This window comes from Drosophila willistoni, assembly GCF_018902025.1.
Source record: "Drosophila willistoni isolate 14030-0811.24 chromosome XR unlocalized genomic scaffold, UCI_dwil_1.1 Seg105, whole genome shotgun sequence".
NCBI classification, from domain to species: Eukaryota; Metazoa; Arthropoda; class Insecta; order Diptera; family Drosophilidae; genus Drosophila; species Drosophila willistoni.
The window spans coordinates 1,896,161-1,912,808 of record NW_025814054.1 but is presented as its reverse complement, the minus strand read 5'-3'; the positions used below and the strand labels follow the sequence as shown (position 1 = coordinate 1,912,808).

At 35.3% G+C, this 16,648-nt stretch overlaps 2 protein-coding genes across 3 annotated transcripts; one reads left to right on the top strand and one right to left on the bottom strand.

Annotated features, from left to right (window-relative positions):
- Window positions 1–11,391: 11,391 nt before the first annotated feature.
- On the top strand, window positions 11,392–12,980 carry LOC6645077 (uncharacterized protein DDB_G0283697). Of its 2 annotated transcripts, XM_047011697.1 has the most exons (4): window positions 11,392–11,493; window positions 11,546–11,841; window positions 11,902–12,123; window positions 12,185–12,980. In XM_047011697.1, the coding sequence occupies exons 2-4, from the start codon at window positions 11,664–11,666 to the stop codon at window positions 12,763–12,765; spliced, it is 981 nt and encodes a 326-aa protein (XP_046867653.1). In that variant the 5' UTR covers window positions 11,392–11,493; window positions 11,546–11,663; the 3' UTR covers window positions 12,766–12,980. The 2 variants fall into 2 exon arrangements, with proteins under 2 accessions (XP_046867653.1, XP_002067820.1); XM_002067784.4 differs by having other exon boundaries at window positions 11,392–11,841.
- Window positions 12,981–13,727: 747 nt separating this feature from the next.
- Window positions 13,728–16,491, bottom strand: LOC6645076 (nucleolar MIF4G domain-containing protein 1 homolog). Its single transcript, XM_002067783.4, has 2 exons — window positions 15,500–16,491; window positions 13,728–15,441 (listed from the first exon to the last, which is right to left on the bottom strand). Exons 1-2 carry the CDS (start codon window positions 16,416–16,418, stop codon window positions 13,763–13,765), a joined length of 2,598 nt encoding a protein of 865 aa, XP_002067819.1. The 5' UTR covers window positions 16,419–16,491; the 3' UTR covers window positions 13,728–13,762.
- Window positions 16,492–16,648: the final 157 nt, after the last annotated feature.

Sequence of the window (16,648 nt, the reverse complement as noted above, 5' to 3'; positions counted from 1 at the left end):
CTTTAATCATTTACGGATCTTGGTTATGAAACCTTTTTTTGTTTTCTTGCTGCCTTCGAGATAATTTTATGATGTCTCAACTTCAAACAACAAACCTCAATCATTTGAGATGCAACTCCCACCCAACAACAATAAGTCAAACATGCGAGTATCTTTGGCTAGGAGGTGTAGCAGTAGGCAGGTGTTAGAGTTGCCCCGGTCTGACCGCAGTAATATATTTTCTCATTTTCAATTGATGGATGGGACACAGAGAGGCCTGTTATTCACATTGGTGTGAAATTATTCATCTCGCTCTAACCTTCTCTCTTTTTCTCACTCTTTCTCAAAATCTGGTATGGCAAAGTGCTGCAGTTTCAACGCATGAAGTTCAATGGACGTTGAACAAAAGGGTCTCTTTTTGTTCATCTTTATGGACAGTTAAACAATTATATTTGGTATTTACAACAGGCAGGGGGCTACTTCGAAAGAGTAAAACCGGCTGAAAAGATGTCAGCGAAATATGAGAGATGTGAAAGATGATGCAATGCGGCAGCATTCGAACCCCAGTCGAGAGGACAGACAGATACTACAGACTACTGCAATGGCAAGGAGCAAACAAGCTGCTGCGGCGACAATCTTCACTCACTTGGGCACTTTCGTTTTTTTTTTTGTTTTGTTTTTTTTTTTTTTGTCTTGTACCCCAATCGACTGGGCTTTCGCAACGAGTCTTTAACAAATTGTTGGTCACGTAATGCAACCAACAACTGACCATTAAGAAATTCTTGCAGTGGGTGTGTGTAGTATATGGACCCCGCCGAACCAGCCACGCCCGTCTCGTCAATCGGCGCGGTCGGCATAAATCACAAGTGAAAACTTCAGTTAAGGTTTTGCTTTGAAACACCATTCCATGGCGTGCATACAATTTAATCAGCGTTTTTATATCTGCACCTTCAGCTTCAGCCACAACCTATGCCTACAGATAGATATGGGTAATATGCAATAGCTTAGTTTTTTTTTTTTTTTTTAATATTGCATATCGTCTGTATGCCCAACGGATTGACGTCAAAATACAAAAAAACTGAATCGGGGTTTGGGTGCTGCTCGTCATGCCAGTCAGTCAAACGGTCTGTCGGTCGGTCAGTCGGTTTAGATGCAATCTAAGCTTTGTAGTCGCTATGCATCAGCTGTCGATGTCAGAGTACCCTCTAAATAATAGCACTTTAATAAGTAGAACAAAACAATACCCTAAACTAGTGAAAAACATGCAGATAATCCATCCATATTTCTTAATTTGAAATTGCAAGCCCTTAATTAAACTTTGTGATTTTTCATACAAGATAGAAAATTCTAGATTTAGAATATATGTTTCTAATTTGAGAATCCAAGTCTTCTTTGATTAAGAATAAAATTTCTTGATTTTAATTGCTTAAATTACTAATTCAGGATCTTAATTGAAATATATAATTCTTTAAAACAGCAAAGTCTTAATTTAATAACCTAAATTCTATAATTTGTGCTGCCTATGATTGAAAATCTTATAAAATGGTAAGATTTATTGACCTCAAGCGGGCCAAAAACCCAGTTTTGACTAAATTCTGTATTTAAAACAGCAAATTCTTTATTTAAGAAAACAAATAGTTTATTTACTAATGCAAATTCTTGATCTGGATAGGTCAATTTATTATTTAAAAACTCACATTCTTACTTTAAGCAAAAGTATACTTAAACAAGATTTCTAACAAATCTTTTGAACTTCTTCATAATTTCTTTCTCCAATTTTTAATCAAAATTAATAAAATTTTTGCAAATGAAACAAAATCGTAATCTTGAAATATTTTCCAGCCTTTATATACCCTGTGTAATACAGGGTATGCAGCAAACTATGAGAGCTAAGTACTAGTACGTTTGAATATTTCCCTATGGTTTTTATTTTAATTTTTTTATAGCCTCCGCCTGCTCCCCCACCTGGTCATCCACCTCATCCCGATTTCCATTCTCATCCTCTTTATGTTGCTGCTGCCATGTATTTTTATGAAATCTTTCAGTTGATGTAGGTGCGTTTTGTTATTTTTTAGTCTTTTAGGCTTTTTCTTTTTCTTTTTCTTTTTCTTTTTTTTTTTTGTTTTTGGTTAATTTGTAAAATACTCACGTGCCTCTTGTTGTTGTTTGCTTTAGCTCATAGAAAGAAAGAGCTAGTGCCAGTAAGGAGAGATGAGATGTGGTGAGGTGAGGTAAATGCCACAACTTGGCACGTTTCGAGTGCTAAAGACTTTGTTGTTTTTCTTGGATTTTAGAAAATTTTTCTTATGTTGTTAGCATTGTTTAGCCATTTATGCTGATTTCTATCGAGAGACCCCAGAGTGGAGTTATAGTAAATCTTTTTGCGTCCAGCCAATCCTTCGTCTATGTGAGTACACTTTGGCTGATTCGACTTGACTTCTTGACATATGCTAATGTAGGTGTGTGTCATATTATTGCAATTGTTGCAAATTAATTGCCAACTTATATGCAAATATGCGATATGTATAATAATAACCATTTACATTTTCATAGCCCCATGCAAATTGCAATTTTTCGAGGCGTTGGTAAGGATAGCTTAAGTCGAAATCCAAAAAAACAACAACACCAACAAAAAAAAAAAGGCGCGAAACAATTTTCTTAACCCACGCATAGCCAATTAAATGCCGGTAAATAATATATATGTATATACTTATAGTGCGGAAAACATGTTTTCCCATGTGAACTTGAATAAAATGCCAAGCTTGAATTGGGTTACAGACAATTGTTGTAACCCATAATCATGTACAGAGCAATTATACCAAAAACCAACTACAACAACAACTACCATACACAGAGTTACTGCATACTGCATATGTACACATATGCAGACAGATTGATTACTCATGCAGAGGCAAGCAGGAGATTTTGAAATGTGGGGCAACGCCTGTACGGCATTAAGAAGAAAGCCTTTAAAGGTAGGGCAGATGCTGAAAATAGTCAACAAGACTTTCATTTTTTTCCTAAAATAAGTATGTATTATAATTTTGAATTAGAATTCGCAACTAGTTTTGGTCTTTAGTCTTTGAAAACTTTAGGGGGTTTTTAATTCTTTCATGTCTCGATACCGCGCCTTTAAAGTACATTGGTATGGTAAGTCAAAGTCTCTTAACATCTGAAAATAGTCAACGAGACTTTTATTTTTTGCATATTATAATTCTGAATTAGAATTCGCAACTAGTTTTCAACTGTTTCTAGCCTCAATACTGAGCCTTTGCAGCCTATAAGCCAAAGTCTTATAACATCGGAAAATAGTCAACAATATTTTCTCTCTTTTCGCCTGTATTATATTTATTTGCAGTGCCCTAAAGCTGAGAAGCTTTTGAGGCTTAGCTATTAAAAATTACATTTTTAATCTTATATGTAATTTTTAACTGGTTTTGGCTTACAATTGAAACACACTTTTAAATAGTTTAAAACGAACTTAATTAGGTTTTTGCCTCATGACCAGTAATTTGCTACCAGTTTTCAATTGCTTTCATGAAATATTGGGCTAATTGTTAAGTGGAAGTATTGCCAACTAGTGTCAACACGTTCCATATGATCTAGTTGGCAAACAAATTGGTAACTGAAAACAGTTTCAGCATTGAAACGTCAAGGAAACGTCAGTGTTTTAACATAATGCTACTGATTTTAAATTAATTGTTCCCAAATTCAATTCAGGAAAAACACAATTAGGTCAAGATTTATAAGTTCAGTAGAGAAAATGTTTGAATGAATTTAAAATTTTGTGGGAAAATTCGAAACGTCTTAAATTCTAAAACACTATTATCATTAATTCTCAAGTAAACTAGAAAATTATATAGAAAGAAAAACCTAAATGATAAATGAAATGAGAAACCAAAATCTGCAGAAAGATCATTTGTATCAATTTGCTCACAAACAAAAGTAGTCTATTAAATTTTATGGAATTTTTTGTGTGTGTGTGTGAGAGATATATCGGCAAGGTGTAAAATCCAAAATAGAAGAAAAATTAACATTTTTTTATCAATAGTTTTTTTTTGTGGGCAAATCAAATTTGATACACGTTGCATGTTAATTAGTTTCAATTTCAATGAAAGCTACAAAATTGTTCGGCCTGCCATGGCAAATCAATCAAGCGACTTGATGACGACGACGACGACTACGATCGAAGTCAGCCGCACCAATCGAGTAGCCATCACATGGAGCAAAACAATCAACATTATCGCAAAAAAAAAAATAAACTATAGATATATAAATATATATGTATATACAGACAGAAACAAAAGGCAAAAGTAAAAAAATGTAATGAAAAGCAAAGATTAATGATCAGAAATGTACATTAAATTGGTTTGTGCGAACGCATATATGCGAAACTTTCACTTTCGTTGCTGGAGAAAAGCCTCCCCGCCCTCCCTTTACTCTACTCTATTGAGCGGAGGTAGTGTATTGGCGGAATTGTGGAATCGAGGATGGGCTAAAAGAACTATATATCCATGGCAGTTATCTAGACATTACACGCAATAGAAAACTTATTGACTTTGTCCCTGGCAATTGTTTTAATTGGATTGTTTATCAGAATTTTTGTTAGTTTTGGGGGGTTGCCATGCCATTTACCAAGTTGGTGGTTTGACCTGGCCTATCTTTTGCCAGTTGACCTCATTGCCTCATTGACTGAACGCACATTGCCAATGCGCCTTGGTATATAAATTATATGTTGACCCAATTCGCCCCCATACATATGTATGTAAGTCGAAATGGTTTCTGTTTCAGTTCAGGGTTAAATGTGAAAAAGTAAATTAAGTTAAATCAAAAATCGTAAATACTCTTGCAGAAAGTTTATTAATTTACAGTCTCTACTTATAAGTATCTAGATTTCAGAATTACTCGAGAATTTTAAGAAAAGTAAGCTTTTAATCATAATGTATTTGCAGTCATCTTAATGACAAAATCAATCAGAGAATTCCAAAACAAATGTACAAAATGAACTATTTTATATCCAAATATAGGATTATAACATAAAGGTGAATGACATAAAAGGGGACTAAAATGATTTGAGATACTTAAAACCGATCAATATAACTTGTAAAGGGTATAAAATATTCCATCATCTGTGTTCCTATTACGCCTTCTCCTGTTTTCTAGTATTTTTGCAAAACTATTTCCCCTCCAAGGTCTTTAGATTGTGTTTTTGTTTTTTTTTTTGCTTTGGTTATTTATAATAAAAAAACAAAAACAAATTCAAGTAAATATGTCGTCAGTATTTAGCATTTTGCTTTTTGCTTTAAATAAAAATTTTGCGTCTAAATGTCTGTATAAAAAATTAATGTCTAGCTGGGAATTTCTAGGGGTAAATATTTCTGTCTCAGCTGCTCCATAGATTTATGTTGGGACAAATTTTTCTTCTATATACATATATAGAAATCTGTTTAGAAAGAAGATCTTTTGAATCTAGTAGTATATATTTTTTTTGACTTATTTCTTATTATGTCTTTGAAATGCTTAAACCTTAATGCTTTGGCATAACATAAAAATACAATTAGCATTGCCATAAATTTTGTGGTTAATTATTATAATAATTGATGAATTTCTAAAGATTTGAGGAAACCTTTGCTGGAACTGTATCCAAAAATATTGATTCTATTATATTGAAATTGAAATTGCTCGAATATCCTGGAGCTTTCTTAAGATATTTCTTAATGGCATGTGTCTTTAGGAAAGTCGATGAAGTTTATATAAATAAATGCAATACGAAGCCAACAAAAAATAGTTTAGATTACAATTTCACATGGATAACACTTCAAAATTGTTTGCATTACTCGAATCCGATACCAAAGTCTCCTGTTCAAAGTGCAGCGAACTGCAGTATACTTAACCTCAATATACCATATCTTCTTCTATTTTTTTTTTTTTTGTTGTTTGCTTTTTTGTGTCAATTAATCTTGTTCATATTTAAGCCTTATTCTTTTTTTTTTTTTATTTTTTTGGCTAGCGCCAAGGCAAAAAAATCATCATTTTTCATATTTAACGAGCTAAAATTACTGCGACAAGTACTGGACATATCGTAAAAAGACCCTGATATTATATATACATATACAAAATATGTCGGTTTATTTTCACACTTGTCACTTTATTTTGTTTGTTTTGTCTGAAATTTTCTTTAAAAAGATTTCTCGTTTTGGGTGACGGAAGTGCGCGTGTCTCGCGATACTTGTGCGCCATTTAAGCGACTTTTCCTTGCAATATGAAATGAAAGAAAATTGTATGAAAATAAATATATAGGTATAGCATACATGTACAACAAATAAATGCAAACAACAATGTCCGTTTAATTGATATTTCAACTGGGCAATGGAGCGTAAAAAATGTGACGCCTTCGAGTCGCATATTTGGCAAAGTCGATATCGTTGGCAATAACCTGACTTGCATACATAACAATAACACGTAGACAAGATGGTAAAAGTAAAGCAGACTAAATAATACTCTGTAATTTATTTCATTAGATTTCAAAAGGATCTGTTTAGTCAGAAAACTATCATTGGATTGGGCAAAGAAGAAAATGTTAGGAAATTATATATATTTTTCTCCAATTCTCCAAATTCTCTTTCTTTTCCTCTATATATCTCAATTGTTTTTGGCCTCTTTAGATAATTTTTTTTTTTAAGGGAATGGAATGCTAAATGAGTACTTAAAACAAAACACATTCGAGTGGCTAGACTAGAATCCTTTTTTGTTGACTTTTGATGGCTTTAATCTACCCATCATTTACTCTGAGCATTGGGCAAATTGTTGGGAATAGAAAACAAACTACAACGAACTATATGAAACAGACAAATGATTCTTGATCGTCATTATAGTCATCATCATGATGATGAGAGCTGCATACTAAGCAAATTTGACGTCAATGGCAAAGAATATCAAAATCAGATGAAATAAAACTGAACTGAATTGAAATGAAAAATGAACACATGCTAACGATTTCCATTTTGTGTGAATATTTATATGCCAAAAAAAAAAAAATATACACACACACACACACAAGAATATTCTACTAAATCAAAACCAAACATCTAGCCAAATTGCACTCAACTCAACGTGTATTCTAGTCTAGCAACCCTTCCAAATGACTCAGTCGGACCACCAAATGACCCCACCCCACCGGAGCAGAGCGCGCAACATTGAAAAAACATAGAAAATAAATAAATACGTTGAAAAAGAGTAAAAAATATTTAACCGCTGACCCTTAAAAAGCAATATTTGACATTTGTGCTCAAAATATACATTTTTATGGCCCACAACTACAATCAAAGACGCGGTAGGTCAACAGAAAACAAAAATAAGAAACATAAAACAAATGTTGGGGAAATACCCTGCAATAATATTAGACGAGAGGGCTTAACCTAACCTCTAGTCTACTGTTTAATATATTACTTTAGGAGATAGATAGATAGTCATATTAGTGAAATTGTATCTAGTTTAGCCATTTTATATAAATATGGGATAATTTACGCAAAATATCTCAATTGACGGATAATCATCTTTACTATTCTTATGCAGTAACAATAAATTAGGTCGGCAATATAAATTAAAATTGTAAAATGAAATCAAAGTCAAATAATTTAAAAAAAAAACTTAGATTTTAACATCTTTTAGCTGTCGTTTTCACAGAATAATAGGTAATACATAGTACGATAGGACTATATCTATATCTTTTACCCAGCCCAAATGAAAAGCTTCTTTAAGAAATCCTTTATACAAGTACTTATTTATCAAAATTCAAGATTGTTTCTCTATCTCAAAAACTAGAGCTAATGCGAAAAAAGCAGTGTGCAGATTTGGGATCACTACAAACTAAATAGGAAAAGTAACGTGAAGGTAACCGTCATGAAATATATTCCAAACTTCATACGCCACGAAATGAATGTTGAAAAATTGGGTCAAAACATTAGCACTGATTAAAAATAACTTCTCTCGATAAGTACTACAAGAATCTTCACTTGTAATTTAAATGTCATCAAATAAAATCAAGCATCACAGACTTTAATCGACATGTGGTAAGTTAAGTCATCTAAAAAACAATTTTCCTATCAAATTTAAACAGTTTTTTATAATTTTAGTAATGGAAATGTCATTGAGAGTCATAAATTAATATTTGTAATGCATAAAACAAAATAGAAATCGTTTAAAGAGCCAGAATTAAATATAATTAATGAAACCTAGGGTTCAACTAATTTTATGATTTATTAACTTCTCAATTGTTAATAAAAGTTTTCATTGATAAATTTTTGAATATAAACTTTCACAAGGAAACGGTTTTTATGACTATAAAATTTTGGCAATCATTTAAAAAGATTAGTTATTATCTAGGAAGGAAAAGTTTTATCCGAATAAAAATGGAACAAGTTTTTCTTTAGAACACTTTATACAAATTTACTATATGTACATATGTATATGTATATATAGGTGAGATGCGTTTAGTTTCGTTGTATGTGTGTGTATATCTTGCTTAATTGCTTCTGATCCAAATTTAGAGCAAAATATCTCAATGGGCCAGAAAGAAGAAAAACAAAAAAAAAAAAGAAAATCTTGTGGCCGCTATGCCAAATAGATATACGATGTAGAGAATATGGAAGCGTATTGGATAAGATCATGATGTTGATGATGATGATGATGGAAGCCCACAAGTGGGCTTGCCTCTATCTCTACACGACTGATGTAATCTCGAAACGACAAAAAGAAGAAGAAGACCCAACGGATGTGCAAGATAATGTTTATAAACAAAACATGGATAACACCAAATACGTAGTATACCTATGATATAAACTTACACTTATGGCGCGTACTGTAAGGCATTATTCCAATGTGTTGAACGGCTAAGCCATTTGTTGTTGTTGTTGTTGTATGTACGTAGTTGTATATGTAGGTAAAAAACCAAAACCAAAACGGCACTGCGATTTGTTTGGGCTCACGTTGTCAGGAGAAACACACACAAGAAACGGGGTTTGAAAGTAAAACGCGCGCGCGAAAGCAAAACAAAAGAAAGAAAACTATTGATTACTATGTACTACGACCGACAAACTGCGACCGACCGTTTTGCCGGGTGAAGTTATGTGAAGTCAACACAATATATATTAAGAGATAGCCCCGCTAGCTCCCCCCCAAATAGTGTGGGGAGGGAAAACTGTTGACAATCCAATTAGCGTTGGCAAAACAATCAAAAGAAGCCGCCCTCTTCTAGGGTTTAACATCACCAGCACGCGGGGCGTATACGTGTTAAATTCTAAACAACAATCGAAAAATCAAAAAAAAATTCCACAATTTTTTTTTTCAAAAGAGTTATGCGAAATCTTTTAAGCCGCACGCACAGAAAAAAAATAATTTTGTAAATTGAAATTGAAATCAGGAAACCATACGGAAATCCACAGAACGACGCAAAAACGACGCGCACGAGAACACAACTAAAGCAAAACTGAATGGCACCGACATCTATAGTAGAACATACTACAAACATAAAGAAGACAACGAGAAAAAAAAAGAAAAGTAAAGGAAAATAAAATGAAAAAGAGCGACTAACAAGAGCTTTTCCACTCAACAGCAGCAGCAGCAGCAGCAATAGTAGCAGACAGAGAGAAAGAGAGGTGAAAAGTATGGGGGGGAGGGGGGAGAAGGGGGCGTAGATAGGGTAGGTGGGTAAAACAATTGAGAAAAACTAAAGAAAATACTATTTTCGATGCCCTCACAAAATGACTCAATTGAGTCAAAGCATAGTGTTTGTCTAATAGAGGATATTAAGATGGGCCTAAAACTGGAAAACCTAGAATACCCTGTAGTGATAGAATTCAAACTGATAACTGAATTAGAAGAATCATGGACCACACTGAACTCCCATTGGGGGGGGGGGTTCTATATCGTTTTGCCTATTTTTAGGTATTCCATTAAGAATTGTAATGTAACTTTGATAGCACAGGCCGACATGATTTTTGGTTGATGTTAATTTGAGTGGTGTTCTTAACTAGTTTGGGTATGCTGATTCTGACTGCACACGCAATTTTTGCCGATCAAATCCAGATTTTGTGAAATCATGGGATCTTGGCGTGGAAAATAGGCACCCAAAAGTATACTATAGAAAATTAAAAATTGTTTTTCTATATTTTTAACAGATTTCAGAATATCCTGTTCAATAACATAACAGAGATCAAAAGATCACTTCGTAGAGGTTAACGATGGAGGAAGGCAAAAACTATTGAAGGATATTGACTGACGATCCTTTTCCAATTTATGCGACAGAACTACACACTCTTATCCTTTTATTTAAAGAGAAGCTCGCTACCTTATTCGAATTCAAGCATGTAAATTTTTTCTAAACCTTTTTTAAAACCATAAATAACAAATATTAAAATGAATACAGTAGAAGAGTACAAGTTTAGATAACCGAATATACTCCTCAGATGACATGTGGTTACAGGGAACAATTAAAAGTGTACGAGCCGAGAGTAAAGTGATAAAATATAATTAAAGAAAAGTAAAGAGCTTACTTACCTAGCATTTGCGGTAATTCCTTCTCTTTCGCCTGTAGAGCTAACGGTATATGTCCACAGCTGCTCCCACTCCTCTAGTGTATTCAGCTTTTCCTTCTTTTTCGATGAACGCTTTGGCCATGGGTTTCCTTGGTCCAGAGACCTTGGCCCGTTCAATTAACACAATAGAAAACACAAATTGGCAATTGTAATTGCCGATTTCGCGAATTTTCATTTTTACACTTCACACTCGATGAATATTCGCGATTTTCGTTGTTGTTGTTGTTGTTACATTTACCGGTTCCGCGCCCTAACTTTAACTTTTGTTGTTGTTGTTGCCAATGCAAGCAAAAAAATAATACAAAAAAAACCAAAGCAAAAATAAATTACCGCCTTTTTTGGCTGAAACTTACCTGTATTGTGCTTGATTATATAGATTACTTAACTAATTGGCACCTTAAATTTAACACTATAAATTATGCACTACAAATAATTATTGAATACTTTGTTGCTTATTTCTTTAAAAAAAAAAGCCAAGAACGACAACAAAAACACAAAGCTCCGCAATGGATAGCTGGAGCCACAAACAGCTGTTGCTGAATCGATAACCAAAGATACCGCAGGTTAGCTCACTGGCGCTTGTGGTATTTAAATGTTTTTATTTGTTTCTCTTTTTTTGCTGCAATGATTTTTTAGCCACAAACATTCATAACAATAGCTCAACACTAGCAGACAAAAATTAATGTATATTTAAACAAGATCCAACAATTTGAATAACAGTTTAAAAAAAAATTAAGCGGGAACACTACACTCGATAACCACTGACTGCGATATTTCTTAAACCAGTGTTGGCAAATGCAAAATCAACCAACTATGTTTACACTAACTTAAGCAATATCGAATATTAGGAAAGATATTTATTCCTCTTGCTTTTAAACCTGCAATTGCACTTGACAAATTCTACCAAATAAAAGATTAAGTAGGTTATGCTAATCGAAAGCAAACAATTTGTATATCTGTCATTTTGTTAGGGCTTAGTATCATTCGATTTTCGGGAGCCGTGCGACTACGACATAAATTTGTCGAAACAACCGAGAACAACGTGGGAAATTTTATTTGAAATTTATTTAATAGAGAGAATTGGTAAATATGGCCCGCATTGAGATTACAAAAAAACCCAAGCGCCAGGGAAAAAAGCGTAAACATGAGAACGATACGGACAACCAACACGCAAATGCTGCTCAGGAGGCTATTGACGACGACGAGGTGGCCACCAAAGTGCAGGTGATATCGGAACCACATGAGGAGGAACACATCAAAGAGAAAAGTAAGATTTAGACTCATGGCCCACAGAAGTACCAATACTTCATGTATTTAATAATTTCAGAAAAGTCAAAAGGGAAACGTAAGCAGGAAAACTCAGAAGAAGTCGTCGATGAAGAGCACTCGGAGCCTAAAGAGCTGGATCAAGAGGAAAATGAGAATACAAAAAAAGGAAAGAAGCGTAAACATAAGAAACAGGAAGGCAGCGATGATGACGAGTTGGCCACCAAAAAGCAGGCGAAACTGCAAACTAACAACGAAGAAGACAAGGAGCCCACAAAAAAGAGTTAGTCTCAGTTTTGTCAACAGATTCATTTACTATAACCACATGTATACACATCCCCCAGGCAAAGCCAACAAGCGTAAGCAGGATACAAACGAAAAGGACTTAATTAAAAAGAAGCGAAGTAAGCAGCAAACAGAAGAGGACGAGCAAGATGACGGGGATGAAGATCAGAACGACGATGAAAATGAGCAGCCCACAGCTGCCCAATTGCAAGAGGCAGCCAAGCCGGAGAACTCCAATGCCATTGTGACGGTTCGCCAAAAGAAGAAACAAAAGCATTTGCAACGCTTGGAGGCCCAAAAAGAACAGCACGCCGACAAGGATATCAAACGCAATGAAGAATACCTCAATAACTGGAAGAATTCACGTCAGGATTGGAAATTTAATAAGCTACGCCAAATATCCATACAAAAATTGGCATTCGATGTAGAGAAATTGGGTTCAGAAATTTGGCCCATTGCCTTAGAGTATTTGGCCAGTTCAAAGGGTGCAGCTAAGGCAACAATTATCAAATTGGCTGAGGATGTCATCCAAGCAGTCGACAAGGATTGCGAGCAGAGTACTGAGGAATCGGAGAAACAACAGCTCGTCGATTCGCCACGCTATCAAAGAGCCCGCGATTTGCTCCAAAGTTTTGATTAAAAAATTGACTTTTTATGGTACGAATACCCTTTATATTTCAAGTTGAAACACCACAAAATTTTTTAGAATCCTTGAAAACCTTACTACATTTCGGTTTCTGTCTAAGAAGTCTGACATTCTTTTAATTTTCAGCATTATGATCTTATTTTGTGTTTAAAATTTGAACATTGAATCATAATTTGTTAATTAAAATAGAAAAGTTGTTACAGAGAAAAGGCAAAACAAAATTCGGAATATATAATTTAGTTTTAACTGAATACATTTTTTGTTTTGTTTATAGCCAACTTTTCAAGAATATGAGTAACATACTATATATATGAATGTATATAAAAACAGTTGTCTATTCGCTCAATAAAAAGCAAATATGTTATGTTTAAACAATTGCTGGATCGTTATTTAAATGTAACCCTTAAATCTGACATTCAAAAAAAAGTAAATACTTTTGTTTAAATCAAATACTTATCAAATATAAATTTCATAATCTGTTGGCAATATGCACAAAAATTCTTGACGGATCCAAGAAATGCAACACATATAAACAAAATTCTATGATGCAACAGGATTAATTTTTCAAAAAACTATATTCAAATCATTTTCATTTGCAAGCTTATTAATTAACCGAATTCTACTTCTATTTAAAATTATTAAGAAAATGTTTGGTCCCTACACTAAATTATAGTACAAAAAATCGATTGTTCTGCCTTTTAAAAAGGAGAAAAAACTGGAAAACTTTTAATGATCCATCGAGTTTAAGATATTTCTGGTAAATGATTCTTACTTTTCTCTCCATCTCTTTTTATATCAGACTATTTCATTTGTTTGCCTTCAGCCAGCGAACCAGAAAGAGAAAGTATATAAAAAATAGAGGATAGATGGGCATCTTTCATACTCTTTTCATTTGGTGAAATGTCAAAAAAAAAAATCTATTATAGATGTACTTTAAAAAGTTAACAGGCCAAGGATTAACATTTAAGTTCTTGATTTTATTTGTTTCTATTTACAAATCGACATAGGCCAATAGTTTGTCCAGGTACTCAATGCGACGTTGCAGTAATTCTTGCTGTCCCTCCTTCAGTTTCAATTTGGCCAATTGCTCCTCCGTTTGGCCGAGTAGAAAATGTTGCATAAAGAGACGGAGACTTTGTTTGAACTGTTGCAATTTCGTGTTCTTGGCCACACGCTCGAAGGCCTGATAGAGTTCACGCTCCTCCACCACCAGCAGCAACTTGACCATTATCTCTCGCATGAAATAGAAACTCAGTTTATCCAATTGCATAAAGTCAACCACTTTCAGTACGGACAATTGCAGGCCACTGTTGAGAATTAAATGCTGCAAGAAGCTAGCCAGATTACGTATTTGATTTTTGGTCAAGGATTCGATATCATTGATGCGATCCCATGAGGCAAACTGAAAGGCCAATTGATGTTTGCGATTATATTGACAGAATTTCAATGCCAAATGAGCATAATATGGATTCGGCCGACGCTCATTAAGGGCACAATGTAATATCACATAGGCAACGGAACGTTGATCCTTTAGAGACAAATGGAGTATCTTCTCGAAGGCATCCACATAATCAGCAGCGCTCATGATAAGGCAAAAGATTTGTCTACGCTCGGCGGTATTCATTTGCTGACGTTTGGCCAGATCCAGTAATTGTTCGGTGAAACCGGAATTGGATTTCTCCTCCTTCTTATCCCTTTTCTCGTTGTGATCTTGACTGGAAGCACCATTTAGATCGTTTGTCCAGGCTGAGCCAATTATCCACCATTTGCCAACTTTGTCGGCCTTTAGTAGATCCTCGAGTTTTATATTCAATGTGGTCACATAATGATCATTCTTTAGCATCGCCTTCAGTCGTTTGCGCAAGTTTTCCGCCAATTGTGGATCATATTGTGGCAATTTGCTCATATTGTTATTCTTGACGGCATTTAGGATGTCAACCATGAAACGTAAACGTGGATTATCCTTTAGTTCGAGTGGAGCGTCAGCTATTTGACTTTGCACTCCCTGCATCATTGTTTTGAAGGCAACCGGATCATCTTTGCGTAGACGAAAACCAATTGACTGGAAAATCAGTAGCAAACATTCAACAGATTTCTCACATAGACTCTTGGCCAGAAGCCCAATCAGTTCCATTAACAAACTTAGCTCATAGATCTTAAAGATGTACATGTAGCATAGAATAAGGACAAGATTGTTGAGTCTCTTATCCTCCACCTCCATGATGGATATATCTTTTATATACTGATCAAATAATTCAACGAAAATCTGTAAAAAATGTGCTCCAATCTCACTGCCGATTTGGGCATGCAGATACGCCAAGAGGACCATGTGCTCTTGAACCATTCGCTCATTGGAGCGCGTATAACCGATTAAAGACTCTTGGAGCAACTTTGTCAGCGTCTCATTCATATTGTAACGGGAGTTTTTCATATATAATGCCTCAATGCTGGTGGCTATCTTATGAAGATTCGCTTCCGAGAGACGATTGAGTTGACCCTTGCATTGCTTTTGGAGGCGTTCCAATTGCTCCGATTGTTTGGCACTTCCTGAATCCAAAAGGGCGGCGCGGCGTTGGTGTGGTGGTATGTACTTTTGGCCCTCTTGCTCCGCATTATCTGGTACTACGTTGCCCTCTGCGTCACGACGACGTCCATAGATGTCCTCCTTGACTGAAAAGTAAAGTAAATGATGTAAAAATAATGAGATCCAACTTAAATCGTTACTTACATTTGGGAGTGGGTTCCTCATCGCCATCGTCTTCGTCGTCCTCCTCCTTCTCTTCCTCCTCGTCGGCTTCGTCACTGTCATTTAGGTCCTCTTCATCTTCACTCTCATCGGCAACCATGTCATCTTCCTCTTCATCATCACTTTGCTGCATATCGTCGTCCATTTCATCATCATCATCGCTCCACATGCCGGCTTCTTCTTTCTCCTGTTGTTCTTTTAATTGTTTCTTTCGCTCCTGCTTCTGCTCCCACTTCTGTTTCTCCTCTTCATCATCCATGACGAAATCTAAGAGGTAATCCAATCCATCACTGAACATTTTTTTAACCAAACGTCCCTTATCCTTGGTCTTGTTCAATTTTAGTTTTTTCTCCAGCTTGGCTATCTCACGATCCTCCTCTTCGTTTTCCAGTTTAAGTTGTTTTATTCTTTGCTTACGGGATTTGCCCTCCAATTCCTTTTGCTGGCGTAATTCCTTGCGACGCTGGGCAGCCTCGTCCACACGCTGAATGCCAGCATGTTTTTGCTTTCTTTGAGTAGGAACTTTGCCCAGAGGCTCAAAGGTCTCAACCTTTTGACTGGGCTGGATTAGAGCATCCACTTCGGCATCACTAAAGTCCGATGCAATAGACTCATCCTCATCATCGCTACCCAATTTACTTTTGATTAGCTCTTCCCATTTAAGATCTAATGGATTTCCCTTGGGCTTACGTTTACGTTTGCCTTGTTTCTGTTTACGCACAGTTGCCGCCGCCGCTGCTTCTGCTGCAGCAGCGGCCACGCGCTCTGCTCCATTCGATTTGCTGGCATGATAAATCCGTTTGTTGTTCTTTTTGTCCAAAACCTTTTGCTTACGTTGTTCTTTGCGGGTTAAAGGTTTCTTGGGACCCTGCTTTTTTGTCTTTAATTTAACTTTTCCCATATTCTTTGGAAGCAAAATGACTTGATACTGGACAAAATATTTTTGACAACAATCGGTATTCCGGTGGATCAGCTGTTTGATATAGTGTTGGACAGCACACGTGCGTGCTCCGAGTTGATAGTTGTGACATATTGGCTCTTTTTTTTAAGCTAAAAATAGCTATAGTTGCTACAGAGCCGAAAATAATTAAACAGCAAGCAAATCTAGAAATGTAGTTGAACCTGAATCGC